We start from the raw sequence: 25,435 nt of genomic DNA on the forward strand, positions 1-25,435 counted from the left end.
ACAGACTTGATGTCTAATGTTGATGACAGGATAGATGCTTCAATTATTCTGTAGTGCATAGGTCTAAAAACACTATTTTAACCTGTCACATTTTTTACTATTTTCACTTGTTGAATAGTTATTTACCACTTTAGCTTTCAAAGATAGCAAATTGTATTATTCCATCTCCATGTTTACAAAACTTAAAATCTCAGAGCAATTGTAGCAATATAAGCAGGAAGAGTGGCTGACTGCACCTACATTTTCGGTACTGGTATGCTGAGCTGCCACAAAATAGTTGTGGACCTGTGATCGAAACCCACCTTCTGTTTCCCAGATGCCTTTGCAGGTGTGTCATTCACCTGACTAATTAAGATTTGCTGTTAATACTGCTTCAGTTAGTGCCTTTACTCATATCTCCATCGTTCTGTCTGAGAATTTGATAGGTAGGTAGTGCAGAGTACTCCTGTGGCCATTCCCCTGAATAACAGATATACTGCTTTGGATACTGCTGGTTTTGGGGAGGAATCTGACTTACCAGGCGAAAGCTGCAGTAACCAGGTCTCTGGCACTGAGCCTGGTTGTGTGGTACAGAACGGAAGGGCAGAGAAGAGGAGAGCGGTAGTGATAGGGAATTCAGTAGTAAAGGGGGGGGGGGGGGGGGGCGCAGACAGATTCTGTGAACGTGAAAGACTCCTGGATGGTATGTTGCCTCCTAGGTGCCAGGGTCTGGGATGTCTTGGATTGGGTCCACAGCATTCTGAAGAAGGAGGGCAAACAGCCAGAAGTCATGGTATATATTGGTACCAATGAGATGGGTAGGAAAAGATGAGGTTCTGAAGAGGGAATATAGGGAGCTTGGGTAGGCAGCTGAAAAGCAGGACCTCAAGGGTAGTAATCACTGGATTGCTGCCTGTGCCATGTGCCAGTGAGGATAAAGAATAGGTTGATTTGGCTGAGGAGTTGGTGCAGGGTTTCAGATTTGTTGATCATTGGGATCTTTTCTGGGGAAGGTATGACCTGTACAAAAGGGACAGGTTACACCTGAACTGGAGGGGGATCAATATTCTTGTGGGCAGGTTTGCTAGAGCTGCTGGGGAGGGTTTAAACTAGTTTGGTAGGGGGATGGGAATCTGATATAGAGGTTGGTGCATTTAGTGTACAAGTAGATGCAGTGTGTAAAAAGACTGAGGGATAGGCATTTGAAAGGGCAAAATTGCAGTCAGTTGGATGGACTGAAGTGTGTCTTATGTGAGAAGTATCAGGAACAAGGGTGATAAACTTAGAACATGGGTAAGTACAGGGAACTGTGAAGTTGTGGCCACTACAGGGACTTGGCTGTCACAAGGGCTGGAACGGCTGCTGGATATTCTGGGGTTTAGATGTTTCAAAAGGGACAGGGACGGAGATAAGAGGCAGGGTGAGTTGCTTTGCTGATCAGGGACCGTATCATAGCTGTAGAAAGGGAGGACCTCCTGGAGGGATCATCTACTGAGTCAGTGTGGGTGGAAGTCAGAAACAGGAAGCGAGCGATTATTGTATCAGGAGTACTCTACAGACCCCCCAATTGCAGCAGAGACACTGAGGAACAGATCAGGAGGCAGACTTTGAAAAGGTGCAAAAATAACAGGGTTGTTGTCATGGGTGATTTCAACTTCCCTAATATTGATTGGCACCTCCTTAGTGTAAAGGGGATAGATGGGGCAGAGTTTGTTAGGAATGTTCAGGAAGGATTCCTGACACAGTATGTGGACAGGCCGACTAGAGGAGAGGCCATACTGGACCCAGTACTAGGCAATGAGCCTGATCAGGTTTCAGATCTCCCAGTGGGAGAGCATTTGGGAGACTGACCATAACTCCTGGACCCTTACCATAGCCTTCGTAAAAAGGGATAGGAGCAGTGTAAGTATTTAATTAGGGAAGGGGAATTATGATGCTATTAGGCAGGAACTTGGGAGTGTAAATTGGGAACAAATGTTCTTGGGGAAGTGCATAACAGAAATGTGGAGGTTGTTTAAGGAGTACTTGCATGGGGTTCTGGGTAGGTTTGTCCCATTGAGGCAGGGTAAGGATGGCAGAGTGAAAGAACTATGGTTGACAAGAGACGTAGAATATCTTGTCAAGAGGAAGAAAGCAGCTTACCTAAGGTTTAGAAAGCAAGGATCAGACAGGGCTCTGGAAAGCTGGGAGGAAGCTTAAGAATGGACTTTCAGACAGGGCTCTGGAGAGTTACAAGGTAGCTGGGAGGAAGCTTAAGAATGGACTTCAGAGAGCTAGAAAGGGGCATAGTAGGCCTTGGCGAATAGGATTAAGGAAAACCCCATGGCATTCTACACGTATGTGAAGAATAGGAGGATGACTAGAGTGAGGGTAGGACCAAACAGGGATAAGAGGAAATGTGCCTGGAGTTAGAAGAGGTAGGGGAGGTCCTTAATGAATACTTTGTTTCAGTATTCAGCAAGGGAAGAGATTGCTGCACTTTTGGTGATGATCTTGGCGTCCTCACTGGCCATGGGAGTAGTGCCAGATGAATGGAGGGTGGTAAATGTTCCTTTGTTCAAGAAAGGGAGTAGAAATAACCCTGGGAATTACAGACCAGTGAGTCTTACTTCAGTGGTGGGCAAATTACTGAATTATGGGCATTTGGAGAAGCATATGCTGATTAGGGACAATCAGCATAGCTTTCTGAGGGGCAGGTCTTTGAGGATGTGACAAAGCACATTGAAGGTAGAGCAGTGCATGTGGTGTACATGGATTTTAGTAAGGTGCTTGATAAGGTTCCTCATGGAAGGCTCATTCAGAAAGTCAGGAGGCATAGGATCCAGGGAGACTTGGCTGTGTGGATTGAAAATTGGCTGTCCTGTAAAAGAAAGAGGGTGGTGGTAGATGATGAGTATTCTGCCTGGAGGTCAGTGACCAGTGGTGTTCCACATGGATCTGTTTTGGGACCCCTGCTCTTTGTGATTTTCATAAATGACTTGGATGAGGATGTGGAAGGGTGGGTTAGTAAGTTTGCTGATGATACAGAGGTCAGTGGTGTTGTGGATAGTGTAAAAGGTTGCTGTATGTTACAAAAGGACATTGATAGGATGTAGAGCAAGGCTGAGAAGCGGCAGAAGTTCAACCTGGAAAAGTGTGAAGTGATACTCTTTGGAAGATCGAATTTGAAGGCAGAATACAAGGATAATGGCAGGACTTCTAGCAGTGTGGAGGAACAGAATGATCTTGGGGTCTGTGTCCATAGATCCCTCAAGGTTGCCACACAGGTCGATGAGAGTTGTTAAGAAGGCATATGGTGTGTTGGCCTTCATTAGTTGGGGTATTGAGTTCAAGAGCTGCCAGGTAATGCTGCAGCTCTATAAAACTCTGGTTAGACAACATTTGGAGTATTGTGTTCAGTTCTGGTCACCTCATTATAGGAAGGATGTGGAAGCTTTAGAGAGGGTGCAGAGGAGATTTACCAGGATGCTGCCTGGATTCGAGAGCATGTCTTATGAGGATAGGTTGAGTGAGCTAGGGCTTTTGTCTTTGGAGAGGAGGAGGATGAGAGGTGACTTGATAGAGGTGTACAAGATAAGAGGATAGATCGATTGGACAGTCAGAGACTTTCTCCCAGGGCGAAAATGGCTAACATGAAGGGCCATAATTTTAAGGTGATTGGAGGAAGGTATGGGGAGATGTCAGAGGTAAGTATTTTACACAAAGTGGTGGATGCGTGGAACGCACTGCTGGCAGAGGTGGTGGAGGCAGATACATTAGGGATATTTAAGAGACTCTTAGATAGGCACTTGAATGATAGAAAAATGGAGGGCTATGTGGGAAGGAAGCGTTAGATACATCTTAGAATAGGATAAAGTGTTCGCACAATGTCGTGGGCTGAAGGCCAGTACTGTGCTGTATTGTTCTATGTCCCATTCTTAATCCTACCCTCCAGTAATGACTGAGTGGGTGTATGATGAGTGAGATGGGTGGAGTTGATCATTGGGTTACTTCAATATTTTTGTTATGAAAAAATGGCTCTATGGAATTTTACATTTACCAAGGGAGCATATGAAAAAAAAATTTGACATTTCAAACGTCTTTGTTGAAACATGCTAGTTTATATCATCAATATTCTAAAAGCTTGAGGGCAAAACCCAGAAGCCTCTGTCTAGACTTGCTGACTCCCCACTTTGCATAGCTTTTCTATCTCTTGCAGGTCAATGCCTTCTAAAGCTTGATTTGTGCAGGATGGGAAGGCAAATTCTTTATAGCCACTTCCTGGAATATGTCACAAACTACCAGAAGGCAGAGATGTTTGTGTATGTGGATGGGTTGAGTTATATAAAGGGGGAGAGCAAAACAGGATGTGGAATTTACGACCCTTAGTGAGGAAAAGAATTGGCTTTTAAAGTGCCTACTTTGTAGTGCCCAACAGGTGGAGTTGGCTAGTGTGTATACATGCTGATAGATCCCATAGTGTTTCATGTGCCACATGCAGTGTGCTCAGACTCTGTGTACTTAAGACTATGGTTGAGAAAAGGTTTTACCTCTGTGGACAGAAACCCCAATTACAGCAAGACTGCTGAGAACAATCACAGATGTGGAAAGCAGTACTATATCCTGAAAGTTAAAGCCCATTTGAGTCTCAGTGGGAAGGGAACAATAAGGCTGATAAAGGAGGGGGGCAGCAGAAAAAAAATTCCCAAGGTATCCACATCAGTTAGTATTGGGACTGCTGTGACCAGTGCCAAGCAATACAATCTTTATACTGCTGGACCTCATGAAAGTATAATGGGAAGATATGGTGTTGAAAGCAGTTCAAGCACGGTAGTGTAGTGGTTAGTGTAATGCTATTACAGCACCAGTGACCTGAGTTCAATTGCAGCTGCTGTCTGTAAGGAGTTTGTACATTCTCCCTCTGTCTGTGTGGGTTTCCTCCGGGTGCTCTGGCTTCCTCTACATTCCAAAGACGTACAGATTAGGAAGTTTGGGAATGCTGGGTTGACGCCGGAAGCGTGGCGACACTTGCGGGCTGCCCACAGAACACTCTACCCAAAGTGCATTTCACTGTGTGTTTTGATGTACATGTGACTAATAAAGAAATCTTTTTTTAAAAATCCTATCTTAAAGAGGCCAAGGAGACAGGAGTCTTTGAAAGTGGGAAACAAAACTAACCATTTAACTAGCTTTTGGAGTAGTGACTTGCAGTTAAAAGATGTAAAGGAGACGTAGTGCTGGAGGTATACTGGGAACAGTTCTTGTAGTTAGCTTGAGCTGCCAGGAGTTGATTGTTTAGAGCTCGAAGTGACTGGAAATTGACTGATAGAAGTGAGATGGTGGCCCCACAGGATTACTGCAAAAATTATCTGCTGTGTGCAGCCAACAAACCAACCCCTCAAAATCAAAGCACTATTAGGGCAGAGGGGCCTAGGCAGTGTGTCCAAATTCATTTTATTGTGGCCTGTGCCAACCTCTTAAAAATAGGTAATAATAAAATGGTGCTGATGAACAACTTCATATGGGCGGGAACATTCCCCTGCAAAGGATTCCCAGCATTGCAAACTCAAGAAAGTGTTATCTTGGCAAGGACCCCCCAGGATTAGTCTGACCAGAGAAGACATTTTACAGGCCACCCCAATGTTAGTAGGCATAGAAGGGAAATGGCACATGATTCATAACCTGCTGTCATCAGGGATTGTGGATTAAATGAGTTGAGGTACTTCTGCTGTTTCTAAGGTGGATCAGAAGCAGCACCTAAAAGGTAAGTGGATACTCTCCAATGAGTTGGTAGCAAGGGAATCCATATGTACTTTGACATGTTTACTGGTTCTTCTTATATTAACTGACAAACGACTAAGGTAAATTAGAACTTCCACAAAAGAGCTGTAGAAATTGTTGAAGCAGGTACACATCAGTACTAGCCGAAAACATAGGGAAAATTCATCAGCAAAATTGACTCTACCTCATTTCAGGCAAAGCTCAAGAGTGAATGTAGGGGGCCAGGCTATGGTGAGAAATTAAGCAAGGGTAGGAGTGTTTGAACCCTATAAAAAGGACCCTATCTTATAGTGGACAAGGCTAGCCTGTTAGTGTATACAGTTGCTAAAGCAGGTTGAATGGTTCCACATTAATCAGCTGAAATTAGCTAAATCTGAAGGGAAAGTTAAGGACAACAAGGACCTGTCATGAGTCTAATTAGTTATCCTTATTATGTGGCATTGTGAGGAAGATGCACATTCAGCTTCTTCAATTTCAATTTGGAGAATCTTAGGAGGCCAGTCTAGAACAACCCTATCACAAGCACCATCTAAGCAGCAAGCATATTTAAGTCACAGGAAGACCATTGACAGAGAGTGAAGCTGTTCTGACCTGAGTCAGGTAAATAATCCAAGTTCCAGATGAATGTGTATTAATCACAGGCACTGGTTTTGTGCTTTTGTTTTTCCAGGAAACAATTATTGTATTCCTTGATGTGAGATGATATTTGCAATACTAGGAGAACGTTTCTAAGATACATGGAGTTACTTGAAATGTCAAAGTTGCCTTATCACATAAAATGTGCTCCCTTTGTAAAAGTTTGTGGAACCATTCTTCCACATCAAAAACATTGAAGTAACTCATTGAAATGTATTTGATCACCAGGCATATAATTTAAAATTATGATATTACAGCATAAAGACTGTAATAACAGGTGAGACAGGAAGACGTGTGGGGAGTAGGATAAGTAGCTGAAATATTTTTAGCAAAGGTCAGGGAGGGAAGTGTGTGAAAATACATCAAATCAAAATGAAATCTGTACCTTCAATTGTTTGTGGCAGTGGGATTTTACCTTAAAAGTGAAATCCCTCAGTCAAGAAGTTACTACAGTCAAGTAGAAGGGAACTAATCACCCCACCAAAAGAATCTGGCTGTGGACTGCTGAGACAGGAAGTGCAATCAGGAAAATAGTTATTCACTAGAAGTCATTCTTCATGGGACCATTAGGGGATGGGCTACCAAAATAGTTGTGAAAATAACATAGGCAAGGAGGGGTAGAAAGGGGCTCCTGATGTCAGCTGTTACATTAAGATTATTATACTCAACCTCAAATAAAGGCATTTCACTCCAGAACACTGGTGTGTTGTGATTTTTGGGACTTCTGCACAGCCAATGGTAATCACATTACCAGCCCACTGTAAACACACAGAGTGGGAGAGGCACCAATTATACACAATGCACATTAGACCTGTGCAGACTTAGTAATAAATCATAAAAATGGTCTCACTAAACCTGCTTCTCCTGTCATCTGGGCTTGAAGCAAGCAACATTTCCTTCTATTTAAATTAATAACATATCATTGCCTTTCTTTATGGCCAATATCCTTCTGCATGCAATATTATTTGATGTTTCATAACTATTGAATTATTTGAATAGGTTGCTGATGTAGGATGACAACCAATGCTCTTCCTAACTGTACTTTTACTTGCTATCAAATATAGATCAGTGATGGGAGAATGGGATAGTGTGAGATAAAATACTGATCCCAATAAGTTTTCTCTCTACTCTTTTTTTTGGTAATGTATAACTTTCAGAACTTTGCATTCTTCCATTTCTCTTCTCCTTGAGTCCGGCACATTTTTTCCCAGTTCTGTTTTCAGTTGTTTGTACATAAGCCAAATTTTCATCAGCAGACTATGTGCAAGTAATGTTACTCATCTTTCAACTCTTATTGCCTTGTAATCTATGCAGTAGAAAGGGCCCCTGAAAGGATGAGCCTGGTGAGCACAATGTTTTTACAGAACTTTAAAACAAATTTACTGTTGTTCTATATGCACTTTTACTAATGTCAAAACATATTATGTTGATGTTATCATTAGCTTTTAGGTTGTGTCAAGTTTCACATATTAAAATGGCATGTTGAAGAATAATTTGGAAAATCATGTCAAAGGATCTGAATTCCATCCTGAGACCTATAGGACACTCTTAAGGTTGTTCTCAAACTGCATCTATATGATCACTCTTTTGGTTATTAGTCCTAATACTTCATGTCAAGTTTTGTCTTAAGCTCCTGCAAAGTGCATTGCAACATATTACATTATTGAATATGCTACATAAATGCAGGTTTGTCACTGAAATTGCCTGTGCAAACTATAGTTTTACAGTATGGCCTCCAGTGCTGAGCAAGTTTCTGATGTTTCAGTAAGGCCTCTTTTACCCTTTTTGAAATTTGCTCCTAGTGTTCATTCTGAACTTTTAATGTACCTAGAATTTATATGAAGAAATACTCTAATAAGTTTTTACTAGTTTGTTGTGGCAAACATTTCTGACTTGCAAACTGTTTGGGTTGTGAACAGTTCACAGGAACTGAACTTTGTCATAACCTGGGAAGGATCTGTATTTAATCTTAATCTGATTTTAACTGTAGGATAGGTGGAGGAAATAACTGGTAAACAAAAAAAAAAGGCTATTGTGAGACCTGAATACAAAGATGCAAGTATTAAATTGTTTTGTTGGACTGTGTGGCAATAGAGTGCAGTTTAGACAGGTCTCCAGCTGCTTTAGCCCTTATTCCCAAATAATGAGATTGGGAATTCAAGAATATCTTCTCTCTGTGTAACAGCCAGAGTGATGCCAAATATCCTATCAGGCTTTGGGAGGAAACTTTGCTGCCTCAGAAGAGATGTTGGAAACCACAGAACAAGGAGGCACAGCAAACGAAGATCACATAATTGACACCTCAGTCTCAATTCAGAACATAGCCGAGACAGCTTTATAGCCCTGTGGACTATCCCATTGTAAACATCCCACTGTGAGCTATCCAGAAGACAGAACAAGCAGATGGGGGCATTGGGGACAGGACAGCTGATAGATTACAATTTGAAAAAGTTAAGGAAACACATGTTCATATGGATAAAGTTTGGAAGGTATGTGAAGAAATATATATTAAAAAAAAATGCCTTATGAGATGAGCAACAGCAATGACTCCAGAGACTAACGACTGAAGAGGAGAGTCAGGGACTCACAGCAAGATCAAACCGCATCCAGGTTCATCAAGAGTGGGCAATATCTGAATACAAGTAGTGAGTTTTGGAAGCCGTGAAAGTAAACTAAAGAGTTGTGCAAGCAACTAGAAGAGTTATGAAACTAAAAAGTTAATGAGTCTTATTTGAAATGACACAGTGAATCTTTGCCTAACAACTATATTAATCATGATGGATTTAAAAAAAACATTCAAATGCATTGTCTGGTATGTTTTATCATGTGCTTACTTAATTAGTAACATTAGCCCTCATTTTTCACCACCTTCACATATACGCCAAGGAAAATAAAATTTCTGCCATTCTACTTTCCCCGTCAGTGGGCTTGTCCCACTACAATCAGAACACTTAGCACTTTTGTTAATAATTATCAACTGATTCAAGGTAGTTCAAAGTTCACCCACCACTTGTTAAGAAGCAGTAGAGCCTCCATAAAAGCTAGCGGCAACTTATTTATAGAACTAGTTTATAATAGAAAGACAATTTCACTGTTCCTGCAATGCATTTGACAGCAAGACTAATCGAATGACTAATGTAGCAAGACTAATGTAACTCTCATAATGAATACATAAGCAAACCCCTGAACAAGTTTACACTCTGATATCAGAAAGACCACTGTACCCAACAACTCAAGCAGTTGCTAACTTGTTGCAATTTTATCCTGTTGGGGCTCCAGCTCAAGTGCTGATGCACATTTACACATCATCCCTTAAATTAGTTACAACAGTCTTTACCTGCCTTAATGCAGCCACGTTGGGAAAAAGAGGGAAGAGAAAGAAACCCCATGGTAGCAGGATGACCCTCCAACATTGATATCAATACTAATGCTGACATCTAAGCAGATGCATTTTGTTTGAGGGTGCAAGAACCAGCAGCTATGGCTCAAACTGTTAGAAAAAGGTAAAATGTTCTTCAGCCAAGGTGTTGAAGAGCTCACTTCTGTTAGAGTAACTCCTTAAGTGATTAATTAATGCATCTTACTCAAAGAAATGGGAACGTTAACTTGAATACCTGTGTCATTTCAAAAGGCAAGATGAAGTGGATGTTTATTTATGGAATTTTTATTCAGCAGTTAGAATAGGAATATCTAAAAAGGGATTTGCTGTAACAGAGCTCACATATTCATAAGCAACCTATTAAAATTTACAGAAGAAACTGTTCTAAAGGGACATGGTAGAATACAACCAAATCACCAGCATATTGATATTGAATGAAGACCATTTTAAATTTCAAAATTAGCATCTTTGTTTCTCTAAAAATAGTTGAGAACTTTTCATAAGGTACAACTTTTTGATCACAGGTTTCTTAACTGCTTGTCAGCTTGCTTCAAAGAGATCCAAGTGCTCAAAATGTTTGCCCGTAGCTTGGCCCACACTAAATGATCAAACTGACCAAAGATCTGAGCAGCAAAAAGGGCAGCTGCCTCAGGAAATAGAACAGTGGAGCAGCCAAGACCTAGGAAAACAATATGTAGTACATTTAGAAAGTGTCCATCTTTTCCAAAAGGAACAAAAGCATTTTTACCACAGAAAAATAAAATTGGCACCCCTCTCTCCTCCCACCACCCCCCCCGCCCCCCCCAGATTCTCCATTCTAACTACAATGATTGAATAAAAACACTAAATGAGCCTTCCCTCTAATTTTTACCATGCATCAATGAACAATCTCAGTTATAGAAAAAAAAGCACTGGTAAAGTAACTACATATGAAGAGGTAAAGTCCTTGGCATACATTGTAAATAGTGAAGCACTGATCTTTGTGGTAACCCAAAGGAAATTTTTCCTTTTCATGTCTATGTGATGTTCACTCTAACCAAGCTTTCATATCCAGATATACTTGACACACAGGCTAATAAGGACAAGGTCCAACAAATTTCTTCAATGCAACTAATACTAAATTAAGCTGGATACATTAACTAAGGAGCTGTCCAGAGGATTCCCAACAACTTACCGCTAGGCATTCGCAATGATGACCAAATATCTTCAGCACCCCAATCAGCAGATATGGGAGGGCAGTTTATAACAGGACAGGTGGAGTTTCCAGACAGCACTGGTCCTAAACCATTACTTCTACCAGCAACTGCCACAAATACAGTACAAACACCATCACCTAAAAGTTAAGAAACAAAAGTGGAACTTGTAAATGCTATCAGAAATCCAATCCTTTATGTTTACATCACAAGTTTCACTTGCATCTCGAATTTCAAATACAGTAACCAAACACACAAGCATGTTCCTGCAAAACACAAATTAGTCTTGAAAGTCAAAAGTAACATCTGTTGCACGAGTAACAATTGAACTAAATGTTCATAATGCAGGCATGCAAAGCTGAAAGGCATGCCTTTTGTGGAAACGTCATTAATCAATACATAAAGTCCAGAAAAAGGTATTGTGGTATAAATTATGAAGTCAGATAAGAGATTACTGCAACAACACCAGTTTGTTGAGAAATATTGTCTGAACACCAGTAAATGAAAATCAAAAGCAATTCTGTGGATGCAGGAAAGAAACTCGGAAGGTAGTTTGCCTCCCAGGTGCCAGGGTCCGGGATGTTTCTGATCGTGTCCAAGATATCCTGAAGGGGGAAGGAGAACAGCCAGAGGTCGTGGTACATATTGGTACCAACGACATAGGTAGGGAAAGGAATGAGGTCCTGAAAAGAGACTATAGAGAATTAGAAAGGAAGTTGAGAAGCAGGACCTCAAAGGTAGTAATTTCCAGATTACTGCCTGTGCTAAGCGACAGGTGGTATAGGAACAGAATGAGGAGGTGGTTAAATGCGTGGTTGAGGGACTGGAGTAAGGAGCAGGGATTCAGTTTTCTGGATTATTGGGGCCTCTTTTGGGGCAGGTATGACCTGTTCAAAGAGGACGGGTTGCACTTGAATCCCAGGGGGACCAACATACTGGCAGGGAGGTTTGCTAAGGCTACTGGGGAAGAGTTTAAACTTGAATTGTTGGGGGGTGGGATCTGTACTGGAGAGAGTGGGGAAGAGGTGTTTGGCTCTCAAATAGAGGAAGCTAGGAGTAAGTACCATAGGCAGGTGATAGAGAAGGGACGTGTTCAGACAGGCTTGAGATGTGTCTATTTTAACGCAAGGAGTGTTGTGAACAAGGCAGATGAGCTTGGATCGATACTTGGAGCTATGATGTGGTGGCCATTACAGAGACTTGGATGGCTCCGGGGCCCGAATAGTTGATTCAAGTGCCGGGTTTTAGATGTTTCAGGAAGGACAGGGAGGGAGGCAAGAGAGGTGGGGGAGTGGCACTGTTGATCAGAGATAGTGTCACGGCTGCGGAAAAGGCAGACGTCGTGGAGGGATTGTCTACGGAATCTCTGTGGGTGGAGGTTAGGAACAGGAAGGGGTCGATAACTGTGCTGGGTGTTTTTTTTTAAAATAGGCCACCCAGTAGTGACAGGGTTATTGAGGAGCAGATAGGGAAGCAGATCCTAGAAAGGTATGAGAATAACAGAGTTGTTGTGATGGGGGATTTTAATTTCCCAAACATCGACTGGCATCTCCAGACAGTGAGGGGATTAGATGGGGTGGAGTTTGTTAGGAGTGTTCAGGAAGGGTTCTTGACACAGTATGTAGATAGGCCTACAAGAGGAGAGGCTGTGCTTGATTTGATATCGGGTAATGAACCTGGTCAGGTGTCAGATCTCTCAGTGGGTGAACATTTTGGTGATAGTGATCATAATTCTATCTCCTTTACGTTAGCACTAGAGGGGGATAGGAACAGACAGGCTAGAAAGGTGTTTACTTGGAGTAAAGGGAATTATGAGGCTCTCAGGCAGGAAATTGGAAGATTAAATTGGGAACAGATGTTCTCTGGGAAAAGTACTGAAGATATGTGGCCAATATTCAGTGGATAATTGTGTGGAGCTCTGCATAGACATTTTCCGATGAGACAGGGGAGTCACAATAGGATACAGGAACCGTGGTGTACGAAGGCTATAATAAATCTAGTCAAAAGGAAAAGAAAAGCATACAGAAGGTACATAGAGCTAGGTAATGTTAGAGATCTGGAGGAGTACAAGGCTAAAAGGAAGGAACTTAAGAAAGAGATTAGGAGAGCCAGAAGGGGACATGAGAAGGCCTTGGCGGGCAGGATTAAGGAAAACCCCAAGGCGTTCTACAAGTATGTGAAGAGTAAGAGGATGAAATGCGAAAGGATAGGGCCTATCAAGTGCAGCAGTGGGAAAGTGTGTATGGATCTGGAAGAAATAGCATAAGTACTTAATGAATACTTTACATCAGTATTCATCATGGAAAAAGATCTGGGGGATTGTAGTGGGGACCTGCAGTGGCCTGAAAAGCTTGAGCATGTAGATATTAGAAAAGAGGTGGTGCTGAAACTTTTGGAAAGCATCAAGTTAGATAAGTCGCCGGGACTGGATAAGATGTACCCCAGGTTGCTGTGGGAGGAGATTGCGGAACCTCTGACGATGATCTTTGTCTCATCCATGGAGACGGGAGAGGTTCCGGAAGATTGGAGGGTTGCAGATGTTGTTCCCTTATTCAAGAAAGGGAGTAGGGATAGCCCAGGAAATTATAGACCGGTGAGTTTTACCTCAGTGGTTGGTAAGCTGATGGAGGAGATCCTGAGAGGCAGGATTTATGAACATTTGGAGAGGTATAATATGATTAGGAATAGTCAGCATGGCTTTGTTAAGGGCAGGTCCTGTCTTACGAGCCTGATTGAATTTTTTGAGGATGTGACTAAACACATCGATGAAGGGAGAGTAGTAGATGTAGTGTATATGGATTTCAGCAAGGCATTCGATAAGGTACCCCATGCGAGGCTTATGGAGAAGGTGAGGAGACATGGGATCCAAGGGGACATTGCAGTGTGGATCCAGAACTGGCTGGCCCACAGAAGGCAAAGAATGGTTGTTGAAGGGTCGTATTCTGAGTGGTCAGTGACCAGTGGTGTACCTCAGGGATCTGTACTGGGACCCTTACTCTTTGGGATTTTTATAAATGACCTGGATGAGGAAGTGGACGGGTGCGTTAGTAAGTTTGCAGATGACACGAAGGTTGGGGGTGTTGTGGATAGTTTGGAGGGCTGTCAGGGGTTACAGAGGGACATAGATAGGATGCAGAGTTGGGCTGAGAAGTGGCAGATGCAGTTCAACCCAGGTAAGTGTGAAGTGGTTCATTTTGGTAGGTCAAATATGTTGGCGGAATATAGTCTTAATGGTAGGACTCTTGGCAGTGTGGAGGATCAGAGGGATCTTGGGGTCCGAGTCCGCAGGATGCTCAAAGCAGCTGCACAGGTTGACTCTGTGGTTAAGAAGGCATATGGTGTATTGTCTTTCACCAATCGGGGAATTGAATTCAGGAGCCGTGAGGTATTGTTGCAGCTATATAGGTCCCTGGTCAGACCCCACTTGGAGTATTGTGCTCAGTTCTGGTCGCCTAACTACAGGAAAGATGTGGAAGCCATAGAGAGGGTGCAGAGGAGATTTACAAGGATGCTTGCCTGGAATGCGGAGCATGCCTTATGAAAGCAGGTTGAGGGAACTCGGCCTTTTCTCCTTGGAGGGATGGAGGATGGTGGGGTGGGGGGGGGGGACCTAATAGAGGTGTATAAGATGATGAGGTATTGATAGGGTAGATAGTCAGAGGCTTTTCCCCAGGGCTGAATTGGTGGCCATAAGAGGACATAGGTTTAAGGTGCTGGGGAGTAGATATAGAGGAGATGTCAGGGGTAAGTTTTTTTACTCAGAGTGGTGAGTGCGTGGAATGGGCTGCCGGAAACGGTGGTGGAGACTGATACGATACGGTCTTTCAAGAGACTGTTAGATAGGTATATGGAGCTGAGTAAAATAGAGGGCTATGGGTAAGCCTAATAATTTCCAGGGTAGGGACATGTTCAGCACAGCTTTGTGGGCCGAAGGGCCAGAATTGTGCTGTAATTGTTCTATAAAAAACTACAGATGTTGTAAATCTGAAATTAGAACTTTTACCTTAAACATTAACAGTTTCTCTTTCCACAAATGCTGTCCGACCTGCTGAGCTTCCCCCCCCCACGAGTTTGTTTTTGTGGAATCATGACTTCATTATTCCTAATTTCAGCAAAGCTACTCAGGTAGATAGAAGCTGAGAGGAGGTGAAGTGTACAAGAGTTACATGTAATGAACCATAATTGAGGTCACAAGGATAGAGATTTCTTGTGGAATGCATTTTGCTTTCCTATCAAATCCTAAATTAAGGAATCCCAAAATAAGATTTAGGCTAATGAACTTTTCTGATTACACACTGGTAAAAATTTTATAGCAGACAGCATCTCTTTATACTATAATTTAATCAATTATGAACCCCAAGCTAAAAATCATCAGTGAAAGCAAGGTCTCAACAGAAAATAATTTCATGTACTACATATGATACTATTACAGTTAGACAAGCTGTTCTTTGTTCAGTATTCCAACTTTGATAAATCTCTGGAAGAACAAGGTGTTATGGACTCAGTGAAAGTCCCTTTAAGATAGAGAGTGTGTGTATGTGTGTGTGGGGCGTGTTTACGTCAATAGAAGATAAAGGACGTAATGACGTTGTTGAAGAAGTCAGAAGAAGAAGAAGAAGGAGGAGAGAGAGAGAGAAGGGAGAGAGACACCAGCCTGCTTGTTTTCTCTATCGATGGATGAGAAACAATAACTGTGTTTGCCACTGAAATCCATGTATGGAAGTTGGAAGTAATCCGGTGGAGTTCACTTTGTTGCTGACCTGTAGAAGGAAACAGGTATTTGTGTGTGGACGACCACGGTTCGGATGCTTTTCGGGGTGAGGAAGTCACTACCGAGTAAACACTGGAGTGTCGTTTGGGTTCCATCGTGGAACATTTGGATTTCGTATGTACTCTCTCTATGTTTTTCTACATCTACACCTTATCTTCAGACAACGGTGGTTGTTGAAGCCCTTGCTCATGTTTCACCTTATGGCTTGCGGAACTGAACTTTAAGAACCATTCCGGAACTGGGAGTTTTGGACTTTGTCACACACACACACAAAGAGTTTAGTTTTGGGGTTAACGTTCGAGGTTTAACATTCTTGAATTCTAACATACTAACATTTTTACTTTTATTTTACGTATTATCATAAGTAGTGATTAATAAAATAGTTTTTAACACTGAATCATGCTCAGTGTGTTTCTTTTGTTGCTGGTTTGTGACAAAGGGAAAAAAAATCTGGTGATCCCAACACAAGCCACTTGGATGATTAACTTACTCACATTATGCATCTTAATTAGATTAAGAAAAAAAACATTAAATCTAGCATTCTGTGTCACACTTCAGGCACTATTTCCCTTTTCTTTTGCATTATACCTGTAATTGTTTCATTAATAATTGCAAGGTTGACACATGACAAAGCAGTCCAAAGCAAGCAATTTTTGTATTATGAAAAAGGCTTGAGAAGTATACAGACATACCCAAATTGCAAGCTGCAGAAGCTAGGCAGAATTAAAATGGAGAGCTGATACTGAAAGAGGTAGCTTAGAGGAATGGTGCAACATTTTTAAAAGGTACAAGCCTATTTTAAAGTGTTTCTTATATGTCAGTGTTTCAGTATTGCTAAAATGAAACAGTATTGTAAAGATTGATAACATTAAGATAAAAGTTCTACAGCATCAGTTAACTTTATTATAATATTTTAAGCTCAAGCAACAAAATACAAGTGGACAAAAATAACACTCTGAAATTAAATGTACCATAACAGAATTACGTTTAGTGTGCAGAATGTAAAAGTCAGGGCACAAACTTAGTCTGTGAGACTGTGCATATTAAATCTACCAAATGAGGGGCAGAATATTAATAAAGAAACAGAAACAAGAACAAAGGAGAAGGTAAAAGAGGCACATCACTGAGATAAGCAACATTTATGACAGAATTCTAGATAATTGGTGTAAAGGTCTCATTCAAGGAGTTGCTCAGTCTCTGAAAAGGCAAACAAAAAGATAAGGAAATAGCTTAATCAGCAAAAGACAGACATGAGGCAAGATAACTCAGGAAATTGTTAGAATGCAAAAAAAATCAAAGAAAAAGCACAAAGTATAGGGTTGGAGAGACAACACCTCTTGCCTGTTACGGTATTGCTTCTTTGTACTGGATGCAATTTAATTAATAGATCTATTGCACAGTAATGTAACAGTTAGCACCAGCACCCTGGGTTCAATTCTGGCTACTGTCCGTAAGGAGTTTGTACATTCTCCCATGATTGTGTGGGTTTCCTCTAGGAAGTTGTGGGCATGTTATGTTGGCGCTGGAAGCATGGCGACACTTGCAGGCTGCCCCCAGAACACTCTATGCAAAAGATGCATTTCACTGTGTTTTAATATACATGTAGAGTTAGTTTAAATTAAATCTTGAAAGTAAAACAAAACTAAGAAGTGACAAATCTTAATCCTGTTGAAGTAAACAAAATTGTGATAGTCAAAGATAATGGCTAGTATTAAGGGTTATCACAAAATAGGAACATGCAAATCAGCATCCAGTTGAACATTTGTAGTCAATTTTGAGTAACAATAAATTAAAAACAATACACTAGCTGTTTGCAATGATTTATGGTAGATTTTCTTAGGACATTAAGTGCTTAATAACTTTAAAATATTACACATTGTGTTTAACAAAGTTCACAATTAGAGCCTCAAAAGGTCTAAAATTCACAAAAACTCCCAAGTATTTTGATTGGAAGCATCGACAGTGTTGTGGTCAAACCTGGCTTCAAAATGATCTTTCAAAAAAAAAAGTGGCAAACATATGCAGATATATTTGATAATCAAAAAAGCAGCAGATGCTGCGAGGCTGAAATAAAAACAAAGTACTCAAAATACTCAGCAGTCAGATAGTATCCGTGGAGAGAAGCAAAAATGACATTTTTTGTTTGCACAAGTGACTTGCACTGGAAATTCCTTAACCTTTTGCATTTTCAGAGATTTGGGGATGACTACACAGAAACAACCCCAATTTATCAGTGCTTTTAAAAGATAAACAAATGGATAGATAATTTAAATGCAACTCATCATACACATTAGTAATGGTAAATACAAATAGATTGCCAGTGCCAGAGAGTATGTGGTGACTTTTGGAGAAAATTCAAGAGTTGGATAAACAGAACACATGCCCATCTAGAAGACAGCATACAATTCTATTCTCTGCTTCCATTCCCCATTTATCTTTTTCCCCTGGTCAAATCTTCTATCTTCTATCCCCTGGAGAGGTTAGGGGTGAAAATTTAGGGAGGAAAATAGAAAACAAGACCAAGGTGGAATTGATGGAGGACAAAATTGCAAGAGAAAGAATATGTATGGTGGGAAATTGCAAGAGAGGAGAAAATTAGAAATAACAGAAACAAGGCCACCTACCACTATTGCCAGTTTACTTTACTATCTGCTGCCAAGAGATTTATTAGTCCCCATTTTCTTGGGTATTTTAAAACTAAAAAAGGAAACATACAAAGTACCTGCAAGCAAATGAACTGGAAAAGTTAGGACACTGCAGTGCATGAACAAGTACATTTAAACATTTATTTCAGCTGATTTGTTCAACAGGCTTTGTGCAATACTTAAAATATGAAAAGGAAAAGAATTGCATATAAATGGAATGGAACTGAATATTTTCTTCTGGATTGTGAGATTCCAAGATCAAGATTGCAGATATTGTGTTTTGGAAGCCATTTGGAAAGGAGACGAGATTAAAAAAAAATCAATTTTCCCCACAAGTAGCAGTGCAGAAATCAATTTAAAATTTGAACAAAATTGGGTAGAGCTAATGGGAACCCTTTTCAAATCAACTAATTCAGTCATTGGTCAAGCAATTGAACAGCTTGTTTATGCAAAAATTCACCTATCTTGTAGTGAGATCAATTGGAGATCTCCTCCTTCCCACTTATAAGCAGCACTTAATGTTGTATTTATATTTTCAAAAAAAATACAGAAATCCACAAATTAGGCTTTTTAAATTCCCAATTGTACATGATCTTTCTAAAGTCAAGGCTCAGTAATGTAGCACAAAAACTATGAGTTAGCATTTACACCCCACCCCCAAGACTTGTGTATTCACAAAATTTGTTATTCTGCTTACCTTCATATTCTGCTTTGATCTTCAGCGTCTCATCTGTACCTTTGTGAGCAGATGAAATTCGCAGTTCACAAGGTATACCATAATTTGCACATGCTTGTTTTATTTTTTGGCTATGACCAAGATCACTGTTGGATCCCATAATTACCACCACTCTAACGGAAGTCTTTGTCACCAGCAGATTCTGTATGGATATTTGAACCAATGAGCAAGTTAATGCAGTTTAGTGCAAAAGATTAACTGAATTGAGAAAGTATTTCCATTAACAAGTTCTTCATTTTTATGCATTTGTACTACGGCAATAAATTCAGAATTTTAAATTTGAAAATTTGTTGGATCAGGTACTAATGCAGTCCAGCACAAATGCTTATGGGGAGAATTTCAGATTAGCTTAAATTTTAGAATAAAAACAATGTGGTTATTCAGGAGAGCAATAGAATGGTCAAGACTGGAGATTCGAAGAGCACATAGTAGTCGGCTAACTTTTAGAAAGGGAGAGAAGATATTGGTGTTGGAAACTGAATGACAAATATTGGACTTCCAAGATTTAGTTCTTCCCACACTTAATGACGTATCAGGTTGGCAGACAAATATGGAAATAAACACAAGAGTGCCTCCTTTAACCACCGGACAAATCACAACCTCCATAAAAGATATGCCTAGTGATTTATAAACTTAAAAGAAACTTTGATAATACCTGTACTCTTTCTGCTACCCATTCAAAGTTTCTCTTGACTATTTGCATAGCTTCAGGAGTCACTTCTTTGAGATCACGATAAACCTGAAAGGCAAAAATACAAACTAACACAGCAGTTCCATAAATAGACAAAATTCTGTTTGTTAATCACTGGTGACACCAAAACACTTATTTAAAAAAAAAGGCAACACACTGTTGAAAACTAAACTATATCTGCAGTTAGGAAGCAACACAAGTACTTATTTTAAATAGCTTAATGAAGAAAACAATAGCCAGCTGTATCCTGCGTCACTTAAAAGTTAAAGACAGGAATTTCAAAAGTAATCATGTTGCAAAACTAAAATCTGAAAGCATTCTGTACTTAAGTTGGTTGAGAGCAAGGTACCAGAGACTTCTCTAGGTAGGAAGCATATTTGTGTTTTCAAAATTGGGGAAAACACAGACATCAACTTCAGTTAGTATTAGCAACCTTTATCATGGTGCTTAAAACTTCTCCACAATGCTGATTTTATTTCACTACCCTAAATCTAATCCATATAGCAAGCATTTATAAAAATTACAAATGAGCATTGACAAGTTTCACAGTAACAATGAAGCAGGAAAACTCCAATCGCAAGAGGAGACCCTTCATTCTAATACAATTCTCCCAAAACTTGATTTTAAATCTAGCTGAGCTCAAGAATGGGCAGAGTTGTTCAGGAAAAAAAAAGGGGCAAAGCAGAAATTTGCACTGCATTCCACTCTCCAAAGTTGTAATATGGGAGAAACACCCATTCTAGAAAGACATTGAGCAATATGATTTAATATAAAGTAAGCTAATGAGATTGATGTATACACAATTTTGATTTAGAAGAAACAGGAAGCCTGCAAAGAAGAAACTAGAAAACAGAAGACTAACACAGGGACCAGCATAGTGGACAAAAACATCCAAGGCAATATTCGCCTTAACTCTGCCAGGCTAGGAAGAAGCCTCGTGCTATCCAGTCTTTATTATCTCCCTGCACCCCTCCTTATGACAGATGCCTTGGCCTCTGACAAAAATCCCAAAGTATTGAGGAAGATCATCTCACCAAATATTAGAGATCTGGGATTTTAGATAATGTAGGCTACACAACTCTTCAGAGAGTCTTCCCTCCAACCTAGTTTAAAAAAGTCAAAGCCGCAGACTGAATGCAAACCTGTTTATCCTTTTGGAGGCTTCGATCCCCCAAAGGCCACAATCTCCAGGAATCATTGTCAATGACATCAGCAAGTAAAATCTCCTTGGTACAAGCATAAACCCCAAACTCCACCTGCCGAAAAGAAGCTGTCAATTAGTTCATGCAAAAAAAAGTAATATAGCTTGCTTCTTTCATAGACAAGATAATTACTTACCTTCATATCCACAAGTGTACAGTCTTGAGTTGCCCAGGCCTTCTCCAATATCTCAAATACAGCCAAGGTGGTACGATTCATAATGTCTACTTCACACTGCTCAATTTGCAGCCCTCCACAGTTAAACCGAGCTTCAATCACTTGTTCTTCAGACCATTGTGGATCATTGTTAGCATCATCCTAAAAGAAACTCTTGAAAATTAGTTATTTCATAAGGAATCTCCTACCACAAGACAAAAGAGGATCTCATTAAATGTCTGTTGCTAGAGCACAAAGTCTAGGCTGACAATCAAACAGAAGGATTTCTGCATGGCTGGAGGTGCTGACCTTTCAAATACTTGATATCATGCAAATGCTCTTTTTAGAAAAAGGCACAAAAGACCACTGGCATTATTGTGATGATCCTGCGCCCTATTCAATATTTATCCCTCAGCAGTCATTATTTCTTTGCTGCTTGAGAGACTGTCAAATATTGGTGCTTGGCTTTCCTTCACTTCAAAAGTGACAACACTAATAACTTCATTTAAAAGTCAGAATCATATAGCACAAATAGTTAGTTCAGCACACCAGTCTATGCTGACTGCAAGTGTCCATCTATACTAATCCCATTTACCAGCACTTGGTTTTAGCTTTCTATACCTTGGTAATTGAAGTATTCACCTAGATACATAATTGCCATGAGTACCTGCCTTCACCACCCCTTCAGGGAGTATTCCAGATTCCAACCACCTGCTGGGTAGAAAAGAAATTCTTCCTCAAATCCCCTCTAAACTTCTTATTCTTTACCCTAAACCTATGCCTTCTAGTATTAGAAATCTCTGCTACTCTATATGGCCCCCAATTCTGTATACTTCAATAGGTTCCCCCCCCCCCCCCACCCCAACTAAGGAAAACAAACCCAGTCTCTCCTTACAACTGAAATGCTCCATTCCAGACAACATCTGATGAAACTCCTCTGCACCTTCTCTGGTGTAATCACATCCTTCCTATAGGAGTAGTGATTTGAACTGTATACCAGTACTCTAGCTGTGCCCTAACCACTGTTTTAGAAAGTTGTACCACACACTCTGCCCTATGTTCCAAATCCCAGCTGATAACAGCAAGTAGCCCATATTCTGCTTTCACCACTTATCTACCCCTGCTGCCACTTTCAGGGATCCTTGGACAAGGCCCCTATTCTGCAATACTCCCTAGGGCACTATTATTCATTGGGTATTTTCTATTTTTTTGATCCTCACAACTGCACCACTTTGCACTTGCCATGACTAGATTCCACCTATTGTTCATTATCCATCTTTTAAATATCATACACAGCTTTAATCATTAGCAAGCCAATCAGAGAACATCACTGAGGAAAAGTGCATGCAGAGTCCACCTGTATTTTCGTCAGCTACTTCACAATCTTATAGCACAGAAGGCTTTCTATTGGCTTATTAAGCCTAAGTCAGTTTTAAAAGTTGTGATAACTGCCTGCCAGCCCACAAGTACATAGTACAAAAGTTTATAGAAAATGGTTCCTTTTTTTGTTTCAAAGCATCATCTCTACTTAGCAACATTGCAATAGGAAAAATATTTGAATCTTCAATAGTTTCCAAAGAGCATTCCAACTATGCAAAAGAAAAAAAAAGTTCTGAAAGTTAATGCAAAAAACTCTATCCATTCAGAATCAAATTTACTGGTCATATTTAGTGTTGAATTGCATCAACAACCCCATTACAATGTTTCCTTGTCCTTGTGCAGCTACAGAACAAAAAAAAGACTATCAATATAAAAGACTAACTACAAAGTCAGAATAAGGGATATTAAAGTTTTACAAATACCTTAAAGAACATTTCCATCTTTGGAGGAAAAAACTTAAATCCTTCTTTTACACCAGGATTTCTTTTCAGAAAAGAGCCAGTGGCAACTCTTCTACAGACCCACTCAATTGGAATCATGTGACAATTCGCTGCCACAAATGCTGTTTCTCCACACTGCTTCTCAAATGCAGTTTTTATCCCTTTTGAACAATAGAAATAATTAACACAAATACTCAAAAATAAATCCCTTCAAAAAGACTTCAGCAGCAAGGTACTCTTATAGACTCAGTTGCACAGGTCAGAAACAGGCTCTGCAGCCGACTGTGTCTATACCAACCATTATGCCTAGCTAAAGTGATCCCATTTGTTTACACTAATTCCATATCCCCTTATGCCCTTTAAATGTTGTTACTGTTCCTGCATCCACCACCTCCAGATACCAACTACTTTGTGGGGAAAAAAAAATTATCCAAGGCTCCCTATAAACCTCCTCCCACCCACCTTTAACCTATGTCCTCTAGTTTTAGACACCGCTACCACAAGAAACAGACACTAGCTATCTTCCTTATTTATGCCCCTCAATTTTATATACTTCTGTCACGTCACCTCTCAGCCCTCTTCACTCTAGGGAAAAATGAAGGGTTTCAACCGAAACCTCAACTGTTTATTTCTCTCCATAGATGCTGCCTGACCTGCTGAGTTCCTCCAGCATTTTGTGTGTGTGAGCTTATTCAATCTCTCCTGACAACTCAAGACCTCCATCCAGGCAACATCACTGTGAATCTTTTCTGCACTCTTTCTCGCTTAAGCACAACCTTACTACAGTGCAGTGGCCAGAACAGCACACAATACTCTAAATGAAGCCTAACTAAAATTTTATATAACTGTAACATGACAACCAACTCTTGTACTGCCATGTTAGCTGATGATGGCAAACATACCATTTGCAGTCCTCACCACCCTGTATGTTCCCACTTTCAGGCAACAAATGTACTTGAACCCAAGGTCTCTTTGTTCTTACCAGCATCGTGCAGTAGTTTGAAGACAGCCACAGTGGTTTTGGTAGAGATAGCGGCCTTACCAACCATTTGATCTTTCCTGGCTGCATTTCCAGCTGTAATCTGGTCCTTAGACTTGATTAACACTCGTCCTGGACAATCCAGCAGTTCATACACTTCCTTTGTCTTTCCTTCATTCAGTTTTTTCCCTATTTTATGTTCTGAAAGAATATTTCAATTGCAGGTGTTAAAAAGGTCATTGGATGAAATTCAAAGACAGAACTGACCAACAGACAAATAAATAGCCAAATCATGCACTTATTTCAGACCAAATAAGACCTGAACTCCAGAGTCGCTCTAGCTGGGACTGGAAATCGGCTGCTTGGCGAGACCATTTCCCGGGGCATCATTAGCTCTCATCAGGGGATGCACCAGAGAGCGGCCCAAGACCGCAACAGATTTCAAGAAGATTCCCTTTTCCGTCGGCATTTTAACAGAAACCCCCAGACTCAGGGACAGGTCAATCCTGCTGTTATCAGGCTCTTGATCGGACCTCTCATACGCTTAAAGATGAGCTCGAGCTCTCAATCTACCTCGTTGTGGCCCTTTTACTTTATTTGCCTACCTATACTTTCTCTGTAACCGCAACACACGATTCTGAAATCCGTTTTTACTATTTCAATGTAATTACATACGGCATGCAAAACACAAGCTTTCCACTATTTCGGTACATGTGACAACATAATAAAGCAATTACTAAAAGGCGGCACATTATGAAGGAGAAATGATCAAGTAGCAAAACAAAGGACTGCAGATGGTGGAACCTAGACGCAGGAAAACATTTTCATTTACCTTCAACCTTCTCCATCTTGGGTAACTTTACAACTCTGAAATATTAAATAAAATCAGAATTTACCCTCTCTCTCACACACACCCCCGCGCAACCTTCAGACTACTCGCCCGCACACATTTGAATCAAATCACTCGCTTACGCCCGTAAGAAATCCGCAAACACCCGGTCGCCGACCTACAAATAAGGAGAGGGTCAGCGCTTTCTGTTTAATACAAGTAAAACAACAGATGCAGAGGGTTTCCTTGCAATAGTCCCACACCGGACATAACCATGTGGAACCGCGCAGGTAATGAGGACCCGGTTGCGGTGCCCGGAGCAGCGGTAGCTCCTCCCGTCCAGAGCCGTGCCCGTGGCGCGTTGCCTGGCGCCACTCACCACCGGGCTGCCGCCTCATCCAGCCACCGACCGTTACAACCTCGACACAGCCCGGATTTAAACTTCTAGAGATTCCACTGGGCCAGCTCCCGCGCGCCGATTCTTCTTCTACAGCATGGAGGAGGGTGTACCACAACAATACAGGGGGAAAAGAGACAAAAGTATCGAGAACAAAAGTGACCTGCTCGCAGAATCGAGGCAAAACGTTTGAAATAAGGATGAAATACATTAGTACATAACAAAGCGAAAGGATTACAGCGAATTCTCCCAACAAACCAGATA

At 40.8% G+C, this 25,435-nt stretch overlaps 1 protein-coding gene across 4 annotated transcripts; it reads right to left on the reverse strand.

Annotated features, from left to right (window-relative positions):
- Positions 1 to 42: 42 nt before the first annotated feature.
- Positions 43 to 25,362, reverse strand: paics (phosphoribosylaminoimidazole carboxylase, phosphoribosylaminoimidazole succinocarboxamide synthetase). 4 transcript variants are annotated; one of them, XM_052032040.1, is made up of 10 exons: positions 25,335 to 25,362; positions 24,778 to 24,812; positions 23,949 to 24,146; positions 22,949 to 23,127; positions 21,129 to 21,308; positions 20,933 to 21,046; positions 19,755 to 19,838; positions 19,061 to 19,241; positions 10,929 to 11,087; positions 43 to 10,433 (listed from the first exon to the last, which is right to left on the reverse strand). In XM_052032040.1, exons 2-10 carry the CDS (start codon positions 24,791 to 24,793, stop codon positions 10,273 to 10,275), a joined length of 1,272 nt encoding a protein of 423 aa, XP_051888000.1. In that variant the 5' UTR covers positions 24,794 to 24,812; positions 25,335 to 25,362; the 3' UTR covers positions 43 to 10,272. The 4 variants fall into 4 exon arrangements, with proteins under 4 accessions (XP_051888000.1, XP_051887983.1, XP_051887992.1 ...); XM_052032023.1 differs by having other exon boundaries at positions 25,154 to 25,340; XM_052032032.1 differs by lacking the exon at positions 25,335 to 25,362 and adding an exon at positions 25,185 to 25,292.
- Positions 25,363 to 25,435: the final 73 nt, after the last annotated feature.

The sequence above is a fragment of the Pristis pectinata genome, chromosome 2, assembly GCF_009764475.1.
Source record: "Pristis pectinata isolate sPriPec2 chromosome 2, sPriPec2.1.pri, whole genome shotgun sequence".
In the NCBI taxonomy this organism is placed as follows: Eukaryota; Metazoa; Chordata; class Chondrichthyes; order Rhinopristiformes; family Pristidae; genus Pristis; species Pristis pectinata.